Source organism: Danio rerio, chromosome 9 (genome assembly GCF_049306965.1).
Source record: "Danio rerio strain Tuebingen ecotype United States chromosome 9, GRCz12tu, whole genome shotgun sequence".
Lineage (NCBI taxonomy): Eukaryota > Metazoa > Chordata > Actinopteri > Cypriniformes > Danionidae > Danio > Danio rerio.
In genome coordinates, this window is record NC_133184.1 from 34744971 (window position 1) to 34749436 (window position 4466).

Genomic DNA, 4466 nt, shown 5'->3' on the forward strand with positions numbered 1-4466 from the left:
AAAGGGACTAAGCCAAAGGAAAATGTATGAATGAATATTATTATACAATGCAAACATACTAAATGTAAACCCTTTTCAGCATATTTAAACTATATATATATATATATATATATATATATATATATATATATATGTGTGTGTGTGTGTGTGTGTGTGTGTGTGTGTGTGTATGTATGTATGTATATGTATAAAATGTATTTTTATTAAATAATAACTGCAACTGAATTTTTAATAAGCCTTTAATTTTAACATAGTAGCGAAGATGTTTAAACTGCCCAAATTTGTTTTGTTTAATATTCATTAATGTTTATTCCTATTTTATGTGTCCTATAATTTTCTTTTTTTTTTCTTTATTTCTCTCTTTATACTTTTGTTTTAGGTTCAATACTTACATTTAATTTAATAATTCCCTTATCATCATAAGAGTATTAACTTATCTCTTTGTACAGATAATATTTTCTGATTTATTTGTATATACTACTCTTTTGTTGTTATTGCAATAATAATACAGAATTAATTATTAAATTGTTATTAAATAAAAATAAATACATGAGGGACATTCTACCAGAAATGTATATTTTCACTTATACAAAATGTGACAGGGCCTAACTTTTAAGCTTGTCCTCAAAAAAAAAATCATAGATAAACAAGCATAAAATCATACATTTCCATGATAGAACGCATCCTTAATGGCTGTCAGCTTTCCCTCTGTCAAATGATTTCACTTCCTCTGAGTCATAGCCTTAAAGGTGTATTGCACAAATTTTATGTTAAATTTAGGATTGACAGAATCATGGGGACAAATAAATGTAAAATACTATTAATTTGCAGAATTGATTCATAATCGCATGTTTTTATTCAGTTTATGTGAACGATAACAACTTGAACGTGCTATTTCTGAAGGAAATTTTTTCTAAATAACCGTTTTTAGCATAACAAAACTCTTAAAGCTGTAGGTTCAATTGGGCTGAGGACAAGAACAATGACATTGTGCATTTTGTAGTGTTTTTAATAAAGAAAAACAAATCTGAGAACCAAATGAATGACATACCTTTACAGAACAACTCGCAATAATTAACCACCAGTCCATTTTAGAAACTTTGTGGGATGAAATACTTTTTATTCAATGTGTTTACGTTTTTATTTTAAGGACAAATAATTTAATTTTCTGGTAGAATGTTCCATAATTGATCACTCCATGTGATCTGTCATGACTGCACCAAAGTGTCCTTGACTGCACCACCCCTGACTGCTCACGGCTTACCTGGTCGACTGCAGGCTGCAGCTGTGGTTCGAGTGGTACACGCCTATCGGCTGTAGCTCGTCACTACATCTTATTCCACATGGGGTCGAGTCGGCCAATTCCTATATTGTCTGACTTAAGACTTGCATTTACAGCTGAGACATGCAGTCTCACTCAGTGTCCACTTTAATGTTGAGGCATTTACTTTCATAAAGAAACATCTGTCTGGATTAGATTAAACCAAGTGTGAGACTATGGTGCAGGCCTCTCTTAAGGCCCGGTATACTTCAAGTTAAATCAAACAACAAACTGAAACTACATCATTTCGAACAAAATCTGGCCAAATCTAAGTCCTTTTTTTAGGTCAATCGTGAGTTCGAAACTTTGATTTGCTCCTGAACACCTTTGAGCTTCCATTGGTCTATGATGATTGCGCAATCCATGGTTGTGTTTTGGAACCCTGCCTTCTTTGAAGTGCTTCATATATGGTTTCCACAAAGGGGTCAGACAGTAGAACAACATCCAAAATGACAACAATAAGTATCATGAATGAACTGGAGAGTGGAGTAGCAGAGCTAGTAAAGATATAGGTGTACAATCACTTGCAGGGAGATTTTAAAGATGTGAAGAAGCCGTCCTCATCCCACCAAGTTATTTTTAAAAGTTTTAAACGCTCATCCATTTGGTGTTTGTCTGCTACAAAAGAAAACAATGTAAACACGTGACACCTTGGTGGCGCTTGTGTGACAGGCTGAAGAAGAGGGCTGCCTTATGTAACTTTTTTTCTATCAGCCACCAGTGTGTTATGCTTAGAAGTACACTGAAGCGAGCAGCTGTTTTTTTATTTAGCACATTTACACCCCCGACTACTGCAATGCTGTGTCAGAAGGTTCGAAAGACACAGAGATGTTAGTTGACCAAACAGGTGGGTTTATTGAACAGGTTGTAAATATTGTGATTTTCAATAAATTTGGATTATTGCAGGAATATTAATTATGATGAACACAACATTTCAACATATTAGAGACCAGGACTAAGGGGAAGCATATTCTTTTATGCAGTGCTGGTGACACAAGTGTGGCTCGTAAGTAGTTGTGAGACTGAGATGAGTAAGTGATGTATATACAGTATATGTTGTATATAAAATTCCATACAGTGTCGTGAGAATCAGCCCTAAGTCTTTTTATTTTATTTTTTTTTCCTCTTTTGTTAACATTTTCATTTTTTTATTGTTATTAATTACTGGTTAACAATACATTTTTCACCAACAGCCACTGCTTATAGTTATAATATATCCACCCTTAATTCTTAATACAACATAAGTGTATATTTTGGCACATAAATAAATAAACACCACAACGCACACTATTTGCTTTGCTTTTATTGATCTGAAAAGTGTTACAGAGAAGGTATTCAGAAGATAATCAGGTGATTTTTAATTTAAGAGTAACATTTTTGTAAAGATATCATTGAAAAAAGAAAATGTAGTAAAATCAATGAAACTGTGAAGCAGGATGACTGCATTTGATCTCACAGGTTTGCAGCACACATATAGCCCATTGAGGTTGAACAGGCCTGATCATTCCAGCAACGGTTTACTGTAGGATAGAAAGAAATGATTAAATCATTACAGTGGTAACAGATTAAAACTAAAATTGTATGTTAAACTTAAAATCGTTCTGACAAATGTGGCATTTTATATAATGGTATGAATTTATACCACTGCTGAATAATTGCTGAATCTGAAAAAAGAAAAAAAAACATTTTGCTCTTACCGGTCCACTGCATCTCCATGCAGTTCTCAACATTCTGGTTGTTAGGCTCTGTAGCGCACCAGTTGTTGTAATCAATTGCAGATCCATCAGTCCACAGCCACTGTCCTTCCTAATGTGTGAGGAGCATGATTGTATATAGAGTGGGTCAAATGATCATTATTAGAGTTTTTCCAGTATGTTTAGAGCATTAAAGTCTTACACCTACATTTTCACCATCGTGGCCACCAATCCAGCAGCGTGTGGAGGAACTAGGTATTAGACTCAGCAGAAAATCATGTTCCGCTTTACTATGCACAGAAGCAAGATTGGCTCCAAGACTTTGACAGTTTTTCTGTGAAGATGTTTTGAAATGGTCAACTCAACATTTTTACATTAATGAATAATCCACAAAATTAAGGCATTTCATAAGAGGCTGGGGCTGGTTGATTATTTGCTCAAAATTAGTTTTCTGTATAAATTATTTTCGGGTCTGGGATTTCCTTTAGAAATAATTAAACTATAGCTGTTATATCAAACACATTACCTCTGCTGTGGCCCAGGTAACTGACTGAGAGATGAACCTGTAGCATTTGACTCCAAATTTTGACCATCCATAGGGACATTGACATGTTCCAACTATCACACAGAACATAATAGCTGTTGTTAAATTCAGCTTTTTGACTTTTATTATGTTATGTGGTTTATTTTTAGCTTGATTATGTTCCAAATACTTAGACACTGTCATTAATCATGCAAACATTAGTCAAAATATTATAAATATTCTGCTATTCCTGTTCATAAAGCTGCAGCATGTCAAAGGGTTTGTAGAACATGTTTGAAATAGGAATGGTTTCTACAAATAAATTACTTCCTGCATTCCCCAGGGAGAACATGACGGAAAGAAGCAGAAGATTTCTCAGCATTGCCATGATGAACCTGAAAATGAACAAGATGGAAGAGATAATGTGCGTGTTCACGATCCACACACTGTTGATTCTCAAATTATTTTAAAGATAGCATACAGCAGTACCTTGAGCAGATTATTCAGCAAGTTGCTGTATCAACTCACCTTAGTGTTCAGATGATTGAAGAAGTTGATTGTGAAGTTCCAGAAAGAGTCCTGCTTTTATGCTGTTAAGTGTGTATGAGTCATGAGGATGATGCAGGATGTGACTTGTTTAAATTGTGGATTTATTCAAATTTTATGAGAATGTGGGGTTAAGTAATTATTTATTTTAGTTTAAACATTATTCAAAAGAGACCTTTTCCTTATTAACAAAATATTTGTATGGAAGCATACCAGTAGCATAATTCAATTCAAAATGTAATATGCAAAATGGCAATGCAATATGTTAAATGGCAATGTATTTCTGTATTTGAATTTGCATTTTCCAAGACATATGAGCAATGTTTGGTGCAAAATGAAAATGTAAATTAAATTACATTGTTTGCATTTCTCATTTCAAACA

General features: G+C 33.7%; 1 protein-coding gene across 1 annotated transcript; it reads right to left on the reverse strand.

The window, feature by feature from the left end:
• Positions 1–2608: 2608 nt before the first annotated feature.
• LOC141376157 (ladderlectin-like) lies at positions 2609–3927 on the reverse strand. The gene is made up of 5 exons (XM_073912889.1): positions 3866–3927; positions 3542–3633; positions 3224–3349; positions 3019–3127; positions 2609–2841 (listed from the first exon to the last, which is right to left on the reverse strand). The coding sequence occupies exons 1-5, from the start codon at positions 3924–3926 to the stop codon at positions 2774–2776; spliced, it is 456 nt and encodes a 151-aa protein (XP_073768990.1). The 5' UTR covers position 3927; the 3' UTR covers positions 2609–2773.
• Positions 3928–4466: the final 539 nt, after the last annotated feature.